This window comes from Bos javanicus, chromosome 21 (assembly GCF_032452875.1).
Source record: "Bos javanicus breed banteng chromosome 21, ARS-OSU_banteng_1.0, whole genome shotgun sequence".
Classification (NCBI taxonomy): Eukaryota; Metazoa; Chordata; class Mammalia; order Artiodactyla; family Bovidae; genus Bos; species Bos javanicus.
In genome coordinates this window covers 47,784,002-47,802,556 of record NC_083888.1, presented here as the reverse complement: position 1 = coordinate 47,802,556, position 18,555 = coordinate 47,784,002, and the positions used below count along the sequence as shown (strand labels likewise).

Sequence of the window (18,555 nt, the reverse complement as noted above, 5' to 3'; positions counted from 1 at the left end):
GTCAAATACCAAGGTAAAAATATATATATACTTTTAAGGATTTTTTTTTTCTCATAACTCCTCAGCGATGAAAAGTATTATTAACCAATATCACTTGTCTAGGGTTGTTACAATAGGGTTGTTAATCCACAGGTAGGGCATTAGTCCAGTGAGGAAATAAATTGAATACAATCTTTTCAAACAAGATACTAATTTAAGGATACATATTTACAAATTTGCTGTCAAAATTTGTCATTTTTCTGAAAGAAATGAAGCATGGTTGAGAACAAGCGATTAAAACAAAGATGCAAAATCAGGCTATTTACAAAGTCATGTTATCACTAATCTTTGATTTCTAAGAATAATATTTGAGCTTTTAACTTACTGGACATAATATGTGTTTTCTAACTCAGAAGTAGCCTTCAAATGGTGACAAAATATGATCATCAGTTCACTTCAGTTCAGTCGCTCAGTTGTGTCTTTGCGACCCCATGAATTAAAGCACGCCAGGCCTCCCTGTCCATCACCAACTCCCGGAGTTCACTCAGACTCACGTCCATCGAGTCAGTGATGCCATCCACCCATCTCATCCTCTGTCATCCCCTTCTCCTCCTGCCCCCAATCCCTCCCAGCATCAGAGTCTTTTCCAATGAGTCAACTCTTCACATGAGGTGGCCAAAGTACTGTAGTTTCAGCTTTAGCATCATTCCTTCCAAAGAAATCCCAGGGCTGATCTCCTTCAGAATGGACTGGTTAGATCTCCTTGCAGTCCAAGGGACTCGAAAGAGTCTTCTCCAACACCACAGTTCAAAAGCATCAATTCTTCGGTGCTCATATGATCATAAATAGGAGTAAATAGATGTGACTTTTGAAAAAATATATTCCAGTACTAAAAAGTCATTATATATTACCAAAGAATTGAGAAATAAATTAAATCAGATTCTTAAGTGCTTGTTTTCTTTCTGTAATATTTTTGACCAAAAAAAAAAAAAAAGATTTCCTATTTCTAGAGAGTTATTTGCAAAATGCCTTCTATTTCACACTATTTCGTCAATGTTTATTTTTCTAGTGTTATGCAGCTTATGGGAAACAAATGAAATACTACATTTATTTGAATTTTTATTCAGTGTTGAGTTATACTCTTATACCTCAGCTAAATATTGTTTTGATATATTAAATGTAGACCTCTACACCCTCCTTTTATAGTCTTATCTGTCATTTGATTTTTTTCCAAGTCATTAGTCCTTCATTTCATTTTTTCTATCATGGCTTTAAATATCCAGTGAGACCCTATGATTTTTATCTGAACACTAATAAACCACTTCTTTGAAGCAGCTTCTACTATAGCCAGGAAGTCATAATAAGGATAATAAGTCTAATAAGTCGTAATAAGGATAATGGAGCAATAGTCACTGTCTTCACCACCACATGATTCCTACCAGTCACAAGCACAGCTTCCTCAAGCCCCAGCACCGTCTCCATGTTAATAATGGTTAATGAACTAAAGTATTGAAGACACATACTCTCCGTTTGCTCAGGGATTTTGTATTGTATATGCTAATCATGTGAGAGAACTAGAGGAAGATGCAGTAGAAAAGGTTATGATTAAGAGTGTTATGTATTCTTCTTCTTTTTTTTTTTCCTGATTTAAATAACTGCTGAGGCACAAACCAAGACCCAAGGGAGCTACAGAAATTTACACATTTACAAAACTGGGTTCCCACGAAGAGAAGTGTCTTGCAGGAAGAATGTCAGGATGAATATTTCCCATCACATTTGAAAAGGATACCATTAAAAGAGGGGTTGGCAACAATGCTCTTGTACTTAGAAGAGCTACAGAAGGCTTCTAAAGAGCCACCGGAGTGCCAGGCAATTCTGATGATGGTGTGGTACAATTTGAAGGACTAGAGAAGGTCCCATATTACAAAATATACCTCCACCACTTAAAGGCTGATCTGCTGCTGCTGCTGCTGCTGCTGCTAAGTCGCTTCAGTCGTGTCCGACTCTGTGCGACCCCATAGACGGCAGCCCACCCGGCTGTCCCTTCCCTGGGATTCTCCAGGCAAGAACACTGGAGTGGGTTGCCATTTCCTTCTCCAATGCATGAAAGTGAAAAGTGAAAGTGAAGTCTCTCAGTCGTGTCCAACTCCTAGCGATCCTGTGGACTGCAGCCTACCAGGCTCCTCCATCCATGGGACCTTCCTGGCTAGAGTACTGGAGTGGGGTGCCATTGCCTTCTCTGAGAGGCTGATCATTGCACCTTAAATTTATTCACTGGAAATACAACACTTTCCTTTATGAAGTCTTTTAAATCTGTAGTTGAGATTCAATACCAGTTAGTGAAACCACCTGTATCAGAAACCTTGTTTCCAAATGATGCTTGGGCTTTATTTTCAAGTTTCCTAAACTGGGCATTAGGAATGTATGGTTTTCAAAGTCTTAAGTGTGCTCGCTGTGCAGCCAGGTTCAGGAACCATTGTTATTATCTCCCATTAGGAAGCCAGCATGCTTAGGATTAGGGAATTCATAATAAGCCAGTCATAACTTGTACTTTAGAAAGGATGGTTGAGGGATTTCATTGGTGGTCTAGCGGTTAAGAATCTGCCTTGCAATGCAGGGGATGTGGATTCAATCCCTGGTCAGGGAACTAAGGTCCCACATGCTGTGGGGCAACTAACCCCAAGTACCACAATGAAAGGTCCCTCGTGACACAACAAAGATTCCATGTGCCGCAACTAAGACCTGATGCAGCTTAAAAAAAAAAAAAAAAAAAGCTTGTATTAAAAAAATGATTTAAAAAGGAAAAAAAAAGGGGGGGGGGATGGTTGGTCAGTGAGAGTCCAGAAGACTAAAGGAAACCCTCAAGATTTAAGTAATGGCCCCAATTACCAAAATCAGTGACTTTAAGACTTTACATTGTCTTAATATATCCATCAATTTAATGTAATGGTATTTTGCTGAACGCTTAGAAAACTCATATGTGCCAAGTCTTATTCTGAGTACTCTACAAATATTCATTTATTTAATCTTCATAAAAACCCTATGATGTATGTTCTTTTATTAATATTTCCCCTGTTTTACAGATGAGGAAACTACAGCTAAGGTGAAGATATGAAGTCATTTACCCGAGCTATTAAGTGGATGAGCTTCACAACTCCATCTCCTAGTGCTGGGTCCTGTGACCGTTCAGATGGCAGGCTAGGCTCTGAGGAATCCAAGATGAATGGCTCAGAGGGAACTGTAGACTGCTGCTGCTAAGTCGCTTCAGTCGTGTCTGACTCTGTGTGACCCCATAGACGGCAGCCCACCAGGCTCCCCCGTCCCTGGGATTCTCCAGGCAAGAACAATGGAGTGGGCTGCCATTTCCTTCTCCAGTTCATGGAAGTGAAAAGTGAAAGTGAAGTTGCTCAGTCATGTCCGACTCTCTGCGACCCCATGGACTGCAGTCTACCAGGCTCCTCTGTCCAGGCAAGAGTACTGGAGTGGGGTGCCATTGCCTTCTCCGCAGACTGACTAATGGAATACAACTGAGAAATCAGGTTCCCGCCATCAGAGCTTTAGGAAGAGAGGTCAAGATTTAGGTCTTGCCCAAGCAAATCCTGGCTGACTTTATCTCTCCTCATGCTACTCACCATCTTTGTAAGAATTCGTCACTTGGCTTACCAAATGCGTCTCCTTGGCTTCCCCGGTGCTTTTTGCTAGAAAATAAATGATAGGAAAGCTTGAATATACATTCAAGTGGAGTTGGTTTTATTTCCTTTTGAAATGGGATGTAACTGGATATTGGTTGTGATGATTCTAGAGATTCTCATTTTGGAGAAGGTATTGCCATAGGAGTAGGATTGGAATGGGTGCAGTCATCAATTTAATTCTTTATAGATCCAGCCTTGGTTTGCAAATGAGATGAGAGATGCAGCTGCAGGTGAGAGAGCACTCATTTAAAAAAAAAAAAACAAAAAACTTGGCAGACCACAGCTTAAAAGTGTCCACAGCTGTTTGAAATTGTGCTTTGCCTATTTGCCTCTTTTGTTTTGCATGCTACTCCTGCTCATGGATTCAATGAGATAATTTACAAGAAGAATTTATAAGAAAATAAGTTGTTTTCTTTTTTATAAATCACTTTTTAATATTTGGGAAGAATTTTTTTCCTGAGTCTCTCATGTTTCCTTAACTAGACTCTATCATTTGACTAATTCAGGGTATTTTATTTAATTGGTATCCTGATAAATGACATGACCTCTAAATTGGCAGAGTACCAGATTAAAAGATTTAGTTTAATGCTTTTCAATTACTTTACACTATTGTTACAATGGAGCAGCTTACCAGTTTAAATAGAGAGGGAAAAAATTACAACTGTTAACTAATGTCCTAAAAGCGATTTGGGCTATTAGCAGGTGGTGCTAATGGTAGGGCCTCACCTACCAACACAGGAAACATAAAAGATCTGGGTTAAATCCCTGGGTGGGGAAGATCCCCTGGAGGAGAAAATGGCAAACCACTCCAGTATTCTTGACTGGAGAATCCCACGGACAGAGAAGCCTGGCAGGCTACAGTCTGTGGGGTTGCAAAGAGTCATACACTGCTGAAGCAACTTACCATGCATCTTATAATTGCTTTAATGTTACTTAATTGTATAATTCCTAATAATAGGAATATGTTTAGTGTATCTTCATAAGTGAAAAGAAAACTGTTTCTTGTTTTCATTGTTCTTGAACTATCATTATCTCTGATATTTATATAAATGAGGATTATTAAAGTGTATTAAAAATGCTGAAAAGACTGTCACTTTGCTAACATTATGGGACAGAAATTGTTTTTATTCCTATTTTTTAAATTAAGATATATGAGGCATGAGTGGATAACCTGCCCGAGGTTCCATAACCACTAATATTCAAAGCAAGGATTCTAACGTAGACATTCTGATTTTTAATTCCACCTACTTCATTACAGCTCTCTCTTGGAGCAGTTCTTGACATGGCCGCATTTAACTTAGAGGTGAAACTGGTGTTTCTCATATGCAATCTGATGGTCTCTGTGAGGAGAATTCGGTTCTTTAATATTTACCAATAATTTATTTCATTTCTTTTTCTCCTTAGGTACAGACTGTGAGTAGAGTGGAACATTTTGACATTTGATTTTGGACACTATGATTTGTAAAACTGGAGGCAATAGTCAGACTTTTCCCATTTCCATGTAGTTTGTGGAATTGAATCTGTGTGCCATTTAAAAGGATATTTTTTGTGTGTTTCTCTCTCTATATATATTTGTTTTGTAAGAGAAATAGAGACTTCCAGTTAATAGGAATCTTGGTGAAGACCCAATGAGATAGCATGCAAAGCATCTGGCAAAATGTATCACTTACAAAGTAGGTACTGAAAAAAATGCTACTTCTCTTTTCTTTCCTGCCTGCTCTGCTGCTGTATTTTAAATTCTGGACACTGACAGTTTTATGTAACTGCTATAAAATCTGAGGGGAACTGAAACTGTCAGTTTAATTCATGGGCGTTGGTTATCGTCCTGATGGTATTTCAGGCCCCAAATATGTAGCATACATATATTTGTTAGCTGCAGTAAAACAGAAGGGAATCCAAATATCTGGATATTATTTACTAATCATGGTACCCATTTCTGGCTGTGGTGGGCAATCTTATTTCTATTACCTAAAACTGTATTTAAAGCAAACATTTTCCCAATTGCTGATTATAGAATATAGCTTGAGCCAGCCTCCAGACCTTTGTATATCACTCCATGTTATTCATATGTGTTCCTGATCTCAATACGATCTTCAATATGCTTAACTGTATGCTCTGCATTACAGTGAAATGCCTTTATAAGTTGATCTTAAAATATATTTAAATAATGTTATTAATCTTATGGGAAGGCAATAAATTGTTACTAATCTGGATTGCTATCTAGTTATTCTCGTTCTAAAGATGTAGGATCTGATGCACAGGGTGATAAATTTTCTTGAGGTCATATGGAATCCATGAGTATAACTTGTGAAATACATTGAATTTCCCAAATAAATAATATGATGAGTATTCCTTATAATTTCATTACATAAATAAAAATGAATTTTGCTCAGCTTTCATATGTGCTTGTATTTAAAGAAATGAAGTAAAGTTTTGTATGTTTAAAGTATTTGATACTTAAATATATGACTAGATCAAACAGAAGACTTTTAAAACCTGAATCACTTATTTTCTACTTTCTCTTTCAGATATAATAGAATTTGATATCCATATATATATGTTGTTGTTCAGTTGCTCAGTTGTGTCCAACTCTTTGCAACCCTGTAGACTGCAGCACACCAGGCTTACCTGTCCTTCACCATCTCCCAGAGTTTGCTCAAACTCGTGTCCATTGAGTTAGTGATGCCATCCAACCATCTCATCCTCTGTCATCCCCTTCTCCTCCTGCCTTCAATGAGTCAACTCTTTGCATCAGGTGGCCAAACTATTGGAGCTTTAGATTCAGCACCAGTCCTTCCAATAAATATTCAGGACTAATTTCCTTTAGGATGGACTGGTTGGATCTCCTTGCAATCCAAGGGACTCTCAAGAGTCTTCTCCAGCACCACAGTTCAAAAGCATCAATTCTTTGGTGTCCTGCCATCTTTATGGTCCAACTCTCACCAAGTCTGTACATGACTACTGGAAAAACCATGCGTGTGTGCCAAGTCAGCTTCAGTCGGGTCCGACTCTTGCCCACCCCATGGACTGCAGCCCACCAGGCTCCTCTCTCCATAGGATTTTCCAGGTAATAATACTGGAGTAGATTGCCATGCTCTCCTCCAGGGGATCTTCCCCACCCAGGGATTGAGCCCAAATCTCTTCAGTCTCCTGCGTTGGCAGGTGGGTTCTTTACCACTACTGCCACCTGGGAAGCAGAGGTGGAAAAACCACAGCTTTGACTATACAGACGCTTGTCGGCAAAGTGCTATCTCTGCTTTTTAATATGCTATCTGATACATGCACACACACATATCTGGGTCCTAAATCTGTGCTAGACAGCTGTCGATTTTTATTTAATTTTATTTTTGCCACATAACGTATCTTTCATCATCTACTTGGGGTAATTGTATACAACTTTTCTTCTTGAGATCTGTCCCGTTGTCCCTCCCTCTTCTGTGAGGGACACTCCCAGCTCCAAAAGTAGAGTGTATCACCCAGGCCCAGCCAACCATAATCCCCAGGCCTAGCTAATGAGTGCAGTGGTATATACTATCAGGATCTGGAAGTTTAGTTTATTCTACTTACAAGTTAGTAAGTTGTTCTGTTGCTATTTCATAGAGGCCAGCAGAAGACACAAGATTTCTGGGTCAGAGACAGAGAACATTATAACTCAGGGTACAGCCGGTAAGCAACATGATTAGCAATAGTTCATCTGTCCTTGATTCTCACGGGGGTGAGGCAGTGTGAGCCCAAATGGATGCTGTGCAGTGATGGGCCTGGGTCACAGATGAGGAACACTGATCTTGGGGAAACCATCGAATTGTAGTAAGCAGTAATCGAGCCTTCTCTTTGCCTTTACTCAAGATCGCTTGCTAAAAACAAAACTCTGAGAAATAATCTAGGTAAAATTGGTCAGCGTCTCGTATTCTTGCGTACCCAGCAAGGAACACGGAGGATGAGGGACACATGGAGACATGCCTCTCAACAGATAAATGATCTGAGTCTAATCAGGGAGAAGCATTTGCACTCTTTCCCCTGAAATTTGAACCTGGAAAAATATCATTTCAGTTTTCTGCAGCTGTCTGTAATTACGCAGGAATAGCCAATCTGAGAATAGAGCCAAGACTGTGAAAGTCAGAGATGAGAAAAGGAAACTGAAAAAAAATATATTGTACTGAGTTACAGATCAAGTACACCATGAGTTCTTCGTTAAGAATTTTCAGTTATGTGAGCTAGTTAGGTTTTCATTCCAGTTTGGCATTCAACATGGGTTGTCTCATGATATCAGGTAAAGGAGGTATTATCGTCCTGATCTTACAGATGAGCACAATCTGAGTATGGAGATTACCTTGCCCATCATCACCCAATGAAGAAAGCAGAGCTACAGCTGCTGATGGCAAACTCCATGCTCTTAGCAGTTAAACTGGTAGTTCTCACACTTTTAAGTACTTTAGAAATACCAAGGTTCATCCCAGACCTAATGAATCAAGGTCTCTAACATAGAGCTTAGAGAATATGCATTTTCATAAGTTCTTGGGTGATTCTGATGCAGGGCTGTGGGCCACTTGTTAAGAAATGTTTGCTTTGGAAACAGATGTAATTTCAAGGATACAGCTGGCTGCCTGACCTTCTGATACTACGTCCTTATTAAAAACCCTTGCTTCTGGAAAATAACACCCGAAGCCTTGTCAGTGAGGTAAACTACAAATCAAAAGAAATCCTTTTCTGAGAAAAGCTCTATTGGGAGAGGTGAGGAAAGTCAAAAAAAGAGTAGTAGGCTGAAGGGAGAAGCATTAAGAAATGGGAACTTAAAAATGAAAAGGAGGTGGTGGGCAGAGGTTTGAAGCTCTATTTCACCAATTATTACCTAAGAAATTTCTTTTGGCTTCATTAATTAGGTTGTGTGTGTTTAAGTTCAGATTCCACACAGAGTTTATATAGGAGACCTGAGAGTCTATTGCAAAAGATGTGTAGACATCTGCTTGATTTGCTAGTTACAGTGGCTCACTGGACATGAAGGAGGATGTTTAACTTAATTATTGACTTTGAATAGACATTTTGCCACTGCTAATAATATTAGCTAGATTAATGAATTGTTCAAGGGTTATAGAGACAGAACACTATTGAGAGTTACTGTTCATCAATATTTGGACAACCTTTCCTAGAAGACTCTTGCCAGTCACATGTGTTATTGTAAAATATTTTCCTGCTTGCCTATGATGTCTTAGAATTTTTTTCTCTCCCTCTTTAAATGAAGTATTAGTTGTCTTTTGATACAGATATTATTGTGAAAGTCAGAACTTTTTCTGTACATGTTATTCTACAGCATCTCCATAGTATGTCTTCTTCCAAGTGGACTCTGATACATGGTAAGTCTTTCTTAAATTTTTAAGGCTGGGAGCACTGGAGGTCATCATCTGTGTCTGGTCTGGGCATGTAGGTGCTGAGGAGGGGCATAGAGTCAAATTCTACTGCAGAGATAATGTGGTAGCTGATGGCATTCCCTATTTCTCATTTTCTTTTATATTTTTTGTCCAATCAAAACAGAAGACTTGAATCAGTCTGGCTTAAAGAGGTATTTATTTTTAGAGTTTTAAGCTCATTATTATTCCAAAGAATTTTAGAAGCATGCCTGTAATCTCAGCCTTAAATAAGTATAATATTTCCAGCTTTAGGCCAAGAAGATTGCATTTGATATATGTTTTGACAATAGTTAAGTTCATCATCAAAGTGAATGTTTTACCAAAGGGCTTTTAAAAGCTGTAACTTCCTTTGCAATGATGTTTTTCTCCACCCAACAGTTTGACAAGCAGGTGTTTTGATATTTTTGTTTGAACTAGTTGCTTCTGTTCACATGCTTTCTCAACTATATCGTCATTGCAGAAACATTATCCTTTTTCTTATGGGTAAAATCAGTAGCTGGATTTTGCTTCCAGAAGTACACTTACCCCATCTCTAGATAGTCAGCAAAGCAGTAAATAATCACTTACAACATTATCTCAGCACTTGCCTCGCTCTTGGAAGCCATGCAACAATCCTGAACCTCTCTGCCTTCTTTTAACACCAACAAATGAAATGTGTTCAGTGAAAAGCAAGATACTCATCTGAATATGTGGAAGAGGTTCTTACGAGCTCAGAGGTGTATGGTGCAACGAGAGAGCAGCTTTGTGATACCTTGTTTTTAAAGCACACACCACTGTAACAATTATGTGATTGCCTATCAGTCATAACAATTAAGGACCTAACCTGTCTGATGTGGCACACTGGAATAAAGAAGGGATGAGCAAGATAAGATTGGCAACACATAACCCTTCTAATGAAGCATTTTTTCAAACACTGATATGAGTATGTCATCTCTATTAGTTGTTTAGAATAAACTGGGAATATATCACAATTTTTTAAAATTTATTTTCTATATTGTTCTCCAGGAGAACTCCTTGCTTTTTTATTTCTCAAGCCCAAACTATACATTCAGCATTTTTCAATCGTCACTGTTAAATTGGATGAGGCATCAAAGATTTTCAAATGTGATCCTATCTTGGGGTATTGTGGGAGAAGATGACCTCAGACATTCCACCCTGAGAACACGGAGGTCCCCAGGAAGAGAGAGCGTGGACATTAAACTGATACATTTTATGTTCCTCCATAAATCATGTTTCATTGCCTTGTCTCACCCTGAGGTGAGGCTCATCACCAACTTCTAGGCCATGCGAAAAGGCTTGGAAATAAAAGGAGGCTGTGGGGGTGGGGGTTGCACAGAGATTTGCCAAATTCTTTTTCTCCTGCCTCAATATATTAATGTGTGCATGCTCAGTCGCTCAGTCACGTCTGACTCTTTGCGACCCCATGAACTGCAGCTGCCAGGCTCCCCTGTCCATGGAATTTTCCAGGCAAGAATACTAAAGTGGGTTGCCATTTCCTACTCCAGGGATTTTCCCAACCCAGGGATGAAACCCACATCTCCTGCATTGGCAGGCAGATTCTTTACCTGGGAAGCCATCACAGGCTAAAACTAACTGCATCCCTATTACACTAGAGGAAAAGCACAGGGCTTGAGTCCTTTAGTCTTAGCAACACGTCAAAGGCTAATCAATCTAAAGGACTCAAGTCCTATGCTCTTTGTCTAATGTAACAGGGAGGCAGGGTGTATGGAATGTTTTTGATGAGTGAGGTTGACCTTTGTCAGGAGAAATGCAAAAGACCTGAGACAAAGCCACAGAAAAATTTACCAGCCCGAGGAGATCCTGAGGGTCACCAGTCTAGAGCCACTGGATTCCCTCTGGTCACTGAGCCAAGAGGCTCACCAAGAGGCTGCCTGCTGTGGCAAGGCCAGGCCACTGCTTGGCAGAGGCAGAGTCTTGGCAGAGACCCCAGACTGGGAGGCTATATGAGGACCCCTAAGACCCTGAGAGGGCTGTAGCCCAAAGGAGTTGAAGCATGACCCTCGCCAAGGTGAGAAGTCAGATCACAGGCTCCAGAAGCTGCAGATTGAAACAAACTGCAACCAGGATCATCCCAGTGGACAAATGCCCTCTTCCCAGAGATCAAAGGGCAGACAGGACCCCTTTCCCAAGGACCCCACCTCATTCCCTCCTCCGTTAGGACACGAAGCCTCTCCCAGTTCACTCTAAAGCCACTTTTAAGATAACAAAAGAGGAACGGGAACCCAGCGAAGAGACTGTTGAAACATGTTTAAATAAAATTTTGAAATTATCTGAAAATGGCTAAATTATCAGCTCAGCTGGATGTTTGAACAGTTATTTAATTTTTCGTCCCAGCTAACCGGCTGGAAGGGGCTTGGATGGTCAGATGAATTAAAACAAAAAGAACAGAATGTTTTCTCTGCACATCGGAGTTATGAGTTCAATTTGCCACCTTGCTATAGCTTTTAAAAATAGTGAAAAAGCAACAGTTCAGCTATTTTTAATCATACTGAGATTATGTGTAGAACTGTAAAGCCTAGAGTTACAAGGCAGTTGAAGGTATTTGAAGCCCACAACCCCCCCACCCTGGTTCTGGAATCACTGCTTGGAAAATACTCCTTTTCCCTTATTTTGCTGTGAAAATAAAATGTTTAAAAAAAAACAAACAAAAAACACTCCTTTAGTACCTTCTTAAATTCTTCCAGGGATGGAAACGGCCATCACTGAAAAAAGCACAAAATATGTCTTTCTGTACCATTTTTCTAGACTCCACATAGATGCATTACTATATGCTAGTTTTCTCTTTTTTACTTACTTCACTCTGTATGACAATCTCTAGGTCCATCCACATCTCTGCATATAGCACAATTTCATTCCTTTTTATGGCTGAGTAATATTGCATTGTGTATATGTACCACATCTTCTTTATCCATTCCTCTGCTGATGGACATTTAGGTTGTTTCCATGTCCTGGGCATTGTAAATAGTCCTGCAATGGACATTGGGGTGCATGGATCTTTTGGAATTATGGTTTTCTCCAGGTATATGCCCAGGAGTGGGATTGCAATGAAGTGGATGGCTGGTGAGGGCCTACTGTATAGCATGGGTGGGGGCGGGGAAGGAGGGGTACAATCTGTTTCTAAGACATGTATTGAGGTCACCTTAAAAATGCACTCCAGTATACATTAGGTGAGACAAATACTGTTTGATTCCACTTACACAAGGTACCTAGAATAGTCAAATTCATAGAGTCGGGAAGTCCATCAGTAGAAGCAATGGGCCAGAGGATGGGGGTGGGTGGGAAGGTGGGATGAGGAGTTAGTGTTTCCTGGGGACAGAATTGCCATTTAGGAAGGTGAGATGATGAGAGTTGCATAACAACATGATGCCATCAGAATGGTCCAGTTAAATATGGTTAAGATAGTATGTTTTCTATTGTGTGACTTTTCCACAATTAAAAATATTTTAAAACATCTTTCTTCAAGTTGAGATCTGATTTTTTGTATTTCCTTTATCCATTGCCCTTTGCAACATCTTTAGGACATCACTTTTTTTCCCTTTCCACTACCTTTCCCTGGGATGTAAATTAGCAATTACTTACTCCCACAGCAAAGTCTGAGGTCATAAATGAGGGCAGCCAGTAGTTTAATCTGTGAGACATTGTGATATCATCTAGTTCGTCTGGTAACCACAGCAAACTACAGAGAGTGCAACCATAGGGGAAGAAGGACACTTTTTCCTATTCATACTGACTCAGTTTTTTTCTTTCTCAGAACTAACAGACTTCAAAAAATAGGTAAAGTTATAACCTCAATCTTGGTAAAAATTCCAAAGGTAATCAGAAATCTTACTTTTTAATATCTAAATGAAACATAGAGCAACTAAGCCAATATGTGTGTGTCTTGAAGTAATCTGTTGAAACAGGAAGATTCAAATTGCAAAGTCAGACAACTTGCAACAACATAATACATTTGTTTATTTAGTTAATATTACAATGGAAACAGGTTAAGAGCACTAGATTTGTGTCCTCAGAAGAGGATAATGATCAAGACTTTTATTTGTAAATTTCATTGTCCTTAACTATTAAAAATCTATTTTCCAAAGGAGTAATAATATGCATGATTTTTAAATGACAGATCTAAACTTTCAAATTTATGACCCAAAGCATATTTGTTCATTAAATAAAACTTTAAAGGACATTGTAACTCCTGGTTACTGCTTTCAGGAAAGCACAATGTTCTCGAAGCAAATATACACAAAACATCTTTCCATAGTGATTTTCAACCATTGTGTATCATGTTGATGTAGGAACCTGAGAACCCCAGATGTTGAGAACTCCTGAGTGTTGTAATACACTCTGGTTTACTGAAACAGTCACAAACATGTATTTAATGCCTACTATGTATAAGCCAGCAATCTAAAGCAACCCAGGTAATACAAAGAAGTAAAATTATTGGTTTTTGCCCTGCTCAGGCTTCCAATGAAATTGGTCAGATAAAACACAGACACAAATTGATTTATTTTCAATGTCTTCAAAAGAAGTGCCGGTACTACCTAGATTGTATGTTAGAATCACCTATGCTGCGAACCTAGAAGAAGCAGGTACATAATTTATGCAAGGACATCCTCAGTGCCTGCTAAAGTCTATCTGAATCAGGCTGTGGAGTTCCAAGTTTGAGGGGAGGCTATTTGAACCCTCATATCTAAAAGTATTCTAGCCAGTCTCACACCTGTTGTTTGGCAACTGCTTCATGGACTTATGACAAGGGACCAAGATAAATGTATCTAGTATGTGAGTCTATTTTGATTTGAATATATGTATATATATACATATATATATTCAAATCATATGTCGGGTGATGTTGAAAGCTGGGACTTTCCACTCTGCATGGGAGGAGGCTAAACCACATTATTTAAAACAAGAGACTACATAAGAAAAGTAGGAACAATTCTGCAAACTTCACTGACGACAAGCCAAAACAGAAAGGCTAGAGGAAAGAATCAGAGAAGAGGGCCTAGCAAAAAGGAGAGGTTTTGAGGGGACCTTGGGGGTCCCCTGCCACCTCCGGGCCGGCCCCACCGCCAATATCCTGAAGAAAAGGCCCTGGGCTAGGGCAAGTAGAGAAAAGGAAAGCAGAGACCACGTTTTTCAAACACCACAAATAAATAAATAAATGTTAAGCAAGAGAATAACTTATTAGGCACCGCTTGACAGGCAGCAGCCCTCAGGGGTCGGGCAGGCCGCACCCTCTAGCCTGTAGGTGGCGGTGACACGGTCGGGATGGGCCGAGACTGGGAAGGCATCACCCGAGGTCCCCGCCCAGTGCCTGTTGTGACTCTTGGATGGGCACCTCCAGGAGCTAGGGTGAGGGAGAAGGCCGAGTGGAGCTGCACCCACGCTCCCGGGCGTCCCCCGGGGCAAGCGCACCCTGTCCCGCCTGGCCCCGGAAGTCCCCCTGCGCTTGGTCTTTGAAACCAAAAGCGCCCTTTGTGAACCAGGCCGGGAGGGTGACTTTCATTAAAGCCTTCCTCCCCCATCAAACTCCGGAATCTTTTTTAAAACCCCTAGTCACTTGTTCTCAGCTCCTTTTTGCTCCAAAGAGGGGGTCTGGATAGGATCGCAGAATGCCTGGGGGGCTCGAAGCGCGGGACCGATTTTACTAAGCACCTGGCTCCGCTCTGGGTGGATGGGGAGTCGGGGGTAGGTTTGGGGATGGGATGCGCGCACCTTCCTTCACTCGAGAGTGAGAGGAAAGGCCCGCTGCCTAGATCCTTCTCCAGTCCGAGTTCCCTGAAAAGAGGGCTGCGGAGAGGGAGAGCGAGGGTTCGCCAGGCTCCGCTAGGGGCATCAGGCAGAAACCTGGCGAGCGAGGGGCGCCGCAGGGCGCGGCTGAGGGCGAGCTGGGTTTTCCCGAGGGAAACCTGTGGCGGTAACCTTGGCTCAGCTTAAACAGAAACAACGGCTGACGGGGCTGAGGGTCCGGCCGAGTTGGAGACGTTTATAAGTTCACGACCTGCACCTGCAGGACCGGGCGGAAAGAAAGACCGAAATTGCCTTGGGCGGGGGGAGCATAGAGGGATGCAAAGATGCAAGCGCAGGGGAGGAAGAAGCGGAAGAGGGGCCCGCTAGTCTTCCAGCTTATAAACAAAGCTCCGGGTCCACGTTGTCTCGCGCCTTTCCCGAGTCTCCACCCGAAGCGCACAGTGGGCCCGAAGGCCCCACTTTTATTCTCGCACCCCGACGCCGGGGGTCCTTTCGCCTCTCGCATCTGGCCTCCCATTCTCCTCATCCTCCCCTTCTCTGGGCTCAAGGCCCCCCGGCTCGGACCCGGGGCTCAGAGGGTCGTGATCCTGGACGTGCAGGTGCCATTACGGAAGACGCCGCCGGACTCCAGGTTCTCGGGCTGGAAGTCCTCCACGCTGTAAGCGCGGCTCTTGAGGGCCGTGGCATAGTAGTCGACCGGCTCCTCGGCGGCGTTGTCCATCCAGCTGAGGCAAAGGATGCGCTGGAAAGAGCGCTTGAAGTTGTCTGAAAGGAAGCCGTAGAGGATGGGGTTGGCGCAGCTGTTGGCGTAACCGAGGATGACCGACAGCTGGCTCACCGTGGCGTCGTCCTGCTCCGCGAACACGTTGACTAGCTGCACCACATAGAAAGGCATCCAGCAGATGACAAACACCATCACCACCATCATCACCATCAGGGTGATCTTGCGCTCCGAGCGCTTGCGCTGCTGCCAGCCGGCCTTGAGGGCCACCATGCGCATTTTGGCGATGATGAGCACGTAGCACAAGCAGATGGCCCCGACGGGCAGCAGGAAGCCCATGAGGAAAGTGTACAACACGAAGCCCACCAGCCAGCGCTGGGCAGGCTCGGGCATGAGCATGTTGCAGGCCACCGTGCCGTCGCTGTTGGCCGCCGTGCGCGAGAAGACCACGATGGGCAGAATGACGAGCAGCGACAGCACCCACACGCCCAGATTCACCACCTTGGCCACGGTGGGCCGGCGGTAGCGTGCGGCCTTGATGGGGTGCACCACGGCCACGTAGCGGTCCACGCTAAGCACAGTCAGACAGTAGATGCTGGTGAACATGTTGACTGCGTCCACGCTGAGCACGAGGCGGCAGAGTAGCGCGCCGAAGGGCCAGTGGCGAAGCAATGTGGAGGTGACCAGGAAGGGCACGCTGAGCATGAGCAGCTCATCGGCGATGGCCAGGTTGAGGATGTAGATGTTGGTGGCCGTCTTCATCTTGGCGTAGCGCAGGATCACGTAGATGACCATGGAGTTCCCACAGAGCCCCACCAGGCACACCACGGAGTAGATGAAAGAGATGAGGATAGCGCTGCCCTGGCCCTCGCTCAAGGTCCCGTTCTGGGACGCGTTTCGCCCCGGTTCTTCCATCCCGTCTGCAGCGCCGGCCCCGGGGCCCCTGCTGCCGCCGCCTTCGCCGCAGCTGCCTGGGCTGGGGCTAGGAGAGGAGGGAGAGGAGGCGGTGCCATTGGGGAACATCTCAGCTGATGGGGGCCGGTGGGGCTGCCGGGGCTAGGACTTCTCCGGGAGACCCCCGCCGCTGGCGCCGTCACTCGGCACCCCGGCGGTCCGCCCGCAGCTCGCAGTCACCCGGCGCCTGGGGGAAGCGCTCAGCGACTGCAGGAAGCGCAGCTCCACCGCGGCCGGCGGAGCGCATCGCCCGGCAACTGCCGGTGCGCAGCCGCTCGCCGCTCCTGGGCGCCTGGGCACACGCGAGCGTGGAGAGGGGAGGCCGGGAGACTGGAGCCCGGAGCGGCACAGCCATTAACTGCCGCGGCTGTGGGCTGGCGAATGATTAATAGCCACCACCAGCGCGTCAGCAGCTACGAAAAGGGAGGGGGGCGGGGGGCGGGGGGCGGAGAAAGCGAGGAAGGTAGGCGATAGAGGTGTCTTATCACCCTTCGCCCAATTTTTCCTTCCCAGTTTTGAGCTCCAGTCGATTAGAGCAGCTCCTTCCGGGGTTCCCCTTTACCCATCCTTCAGGGAGACCTGGGGGGTGCCTCCGCTTTCCTGGAGGGTGGGTGGGGAACAAAGCTGTAGATGCTGTCCCATCCCACCGGGCTCCTAGCCAAAGCAAAACGTGAAGCCGACCTTAGGCACAGATGATGTCTGGAGTTCATCTCAGTTTCTCTCAGTTGCCGCCCCGCCCTGAGGGACCCCCAACTCCACGCGGATCCAATCGTCCGGAGCCCTAGCCACCGCCTCCCACCCCGCACCGCCCCCGCCTGCCCTTCCCCTCAGACCCGCTGCGGAATTCCTTACCCAGGGCGCGCTGTCTCCAGACCGACGCGCAGCTGGCCCGTGCAAAGTGCCGGTTCGGTCTGGTAAGCGCGGTGACGTTCTCCGTGCGGTCCCTCTCCTTTCTTGGGGCGGGACCCCAGCACAGGCGCCCACTCAGACTCTGAAGAGTCGCGGAAACTGACCCTAAGCCGCGAGCACGAGGAGGAGGAAGGACCGCAACCTTGCGTTAGGGGCTTCTGCCTTATAACCCCGCAGGCAGCTCTTGGCGGGCGGGAGTGTTCCGGGGCCCGGAGAAAACCCACTGCGAATCTCTTAATACAGCTGGTAGTGCCCAGAGCCCCCTGCGTCTGCCGAGCAACAGCGACTGCCGAAAGGAGGACGCGCTGCTGGGAGCGGAGGAGCCGGAGCCTAACCGCTCTCCCGCCCTCCCCCATCCAAACGTGCCAGGCGCGGTATTGAAAATCCATCTAGGTGTTCGCTGGGGATAGATACGGCTGCGCCGCCTGGAAAGGCTCCGCCCGCGTCCCTGCTGTACTTTGTACCCTGTAGAGTCGGCGGGCCCAGGGGAGGAGAGTGTGAAGGCCTGGGCGAGCAGGGGTGCCATTCGGGGTCCGGCCGTGCAGGTGATCGGACCTGTCACCAACTCCAGGAACAGCAGGAGGACGGACCTTGTTCAAGACTTACCGTGAAATACCTAAGATTTCAGCCTTTTTTGAGCCCCCTGGATGTGTGCCCCGGCTGCTGTTTACGTTCCTAAACCCTTAAGAGACAGAAATCGATGTAGGCACGCCTAAAGCTCGCTGACTTTATTTAGGAACTGAACAGTTAGTAAACGAACGAAAAACAGTTCAGTTATCATGACTTTTAACGATCTGTTAGGACTTCCCACTATCCCTAATCTGGGTTCCCTTGGGCTTTCCAATTCTTTCAGTCCAAAAAAGTATCACTCCAACTCCCCAGTTCTTTTCAAGATCCCCTTAAGTCCTTGTCTGAATCGTGTGGGTTCCTAGGAAAATTGACCTGCAGCATCCCAGTGCTGCGGGGGCTCTTTCAAGATTTAGCTTTGTGTCCAGTTTTTGTTAGTTCTTCCTCTCAACCAGGAAGCATCCACTGTCTTGTGAGTCTCATCATCCCTTCGATCAGTACCGTTTACAATAAGCAGAGGCAAATGTAAAGAGAAACTAAACTCCTCATCAAGGATATTTGTGCC

At 44.4% G+C, this 18,555-nt stretch overlaps 1 protein-coding gene across 1 annotated transcript; it reads right to left on the bottom strand.

Annotated features, from left to right (window-relative positions):
• Positions 1 to 13,027: 13,027 nt before the first annotated feature.
• Positions 13,028 to 17,921, bottom strand: SSTR1 (somatostatin receptor 1). Its single transcript, XM_061394969.1, has one exon. It carries the CDS (start codon positions 16,581 to 16,583, stop codon positions 15,411 to 15,413), a length of 1,173 nt encoding a protein of 390 aa, XP_061250953.1. The 5' UTR covers positions 16,584 to 17,921; the 3' UTR covers positions 13,028 to 15,410.
• Between the last annotated feature and the right edge of the window lie 634 nt (positions 17,922 to 18,555).